This window comes from Colobus angolensis, unplaced genomic scaffold, assembly GCF_000951035.1.
Source record: "Colobus angolensis palliatus isolate OR3802 unplaced genomic scaffold, Cang.pa_1.0 Scaffold63, whole genome shotgun sequence".
Taxonomy (NCBI): domain Eukaryota; kingdom Metazoa; phylum Chordata; class Mammalia; order Primates; family Cercopithecidae; genus Colobus; species Colobus angolensis.
In genome coordinates, this window is record NW_012119932.1 from 3,192,504 (window position 1) to 3,193,826 (window position 1,323).

At 50.3% G+C, this 1,323-nt stretch overlaps 1 protein-coding gene across 1 annotated transcript in view; it reads right to left on the bottom strand.

Moving 5' to 3' along the window:
• Positions 1–156, bottom strand: part of OTUD1 (OTU deubiquitinase 1) — a 3,581-nt gene extending 3,425 nt beyond the window's left edge. Inside the window, exon 1 of the mRNA XM_011963903.1 lies at positions 51–156. Within this exon, the coding sequence (XP_011819293.1) occupies positions 51–156 (106 nt within the window). The remainder of the gene's footprint in view (positions 1–50) is intronic.
• Positions 157–1,323: the final 1,167 nt, after the last annotated feature.

The following is a 1,323-nucleotide window of genomic DNA, read 5'->3' on the forward strand; positions in this document are numbered from 1 at the left end:
GCCTGAGCAGTCTTGGGATTCCTGGCTGGGCCTCCCGCCCACGTGACTACCGGAGACCGCTTCCCCGACCTGGGCACTGGTTTCTGCGCTGCGCCACTCTCCGCAGCGGCTGCAGTGGATGCTGCGGGATGGGCGCTTCTTGGAGCGAGTTAGCATGCTCGGAAAGCTTGCGTGGCAGGAAAGCTTCCGGCATGGGTGTGGAGAACAGAATGCTGCCTTAAAGTCTGTTTGGCCTCTGCATGGTCATGGGCTACCACCCCTCCTTGCATCCACTACTGCCTCTTTTCTTTTATCTTTTTAGAGATGAGGGTCTCACCTATCTCCAAAGCTGGAGTGTAGTGGCGCAGTCCATAGCTCACTGCAGCCTTGACCTCCCGGACTCAAGCGATCCGCCCACCTCAACTCAGGTGTGCACCACCGCACCCGGCTAATTTTTTTTTTTTTTTTTAGGGCGAGGGTCTCACTATTACGGTTGCCCAGTCTGGTATCGAACTACTGGTCTCAAGTTGTTTCCCGCCTTGACCTCCCACAGTGTTCGGATTACAGGCCCTAGCCACCAATCCTGGCACCACGAGTCTTTTCCTTTTTTTTTTTTTTTTTTCCTTTTTGAGGCAAGGTCTTGCTCTGCCTTTCAGGTTGACTACAGTGGCGCCATCATTCCCCACTGCGACCTCCACCTCCAGGGTCCAGGCAATCCCTCTTCCTCAGCCTTGCCTTGGGCAGGGATTACAGGTGCCCAGCTAGTTTTACCACTGCGTCTTTTCTATGCACTTCCTTGGACTCACCTGTTAAGGGTGAGTCCTCTAGTGGATTCTCCCGCCCTGCGAAGACAAAACCAACTTTTCTGCACCTCTGACCTATATCACTTGGCAAATACCTGGCTTCGGCGAAAGCAAGGAAGCCTTTTAGCCTTTTATAAACAGCCTTTCTCAGAATACCAAATGCAGTATCACCTAGGGCCTTTTGAAAATAGATGCGATTGCTAGCCAGAGGTCAAAAGCGATGGAGAAAGTCGTGACCTGCTTTCTGGGGCAAGATAGGCTATAGAAAATACTTCTACCGAGCCTTTTTGTAATACCCGCCTTTGTAAGGGAATGCCAGAGGTAGTGGGAGACTTCTGCTATATTCTGAGCTTTGATCAAATGCTAAATTAACAGGCTCCAAACATTCAAATTGAAACTAGAGGTTGTCCTAACATTTTAGAGATAGGGAGACTGAACCTGTAGGTGATGTAGGCTGTAATCCGGTCCCCAACCTTTCCCGTAGAATGTGAATTCCATGAATTGAGAGACTTGGGTCTTGCTCTTAAATTTCCATTCCCTA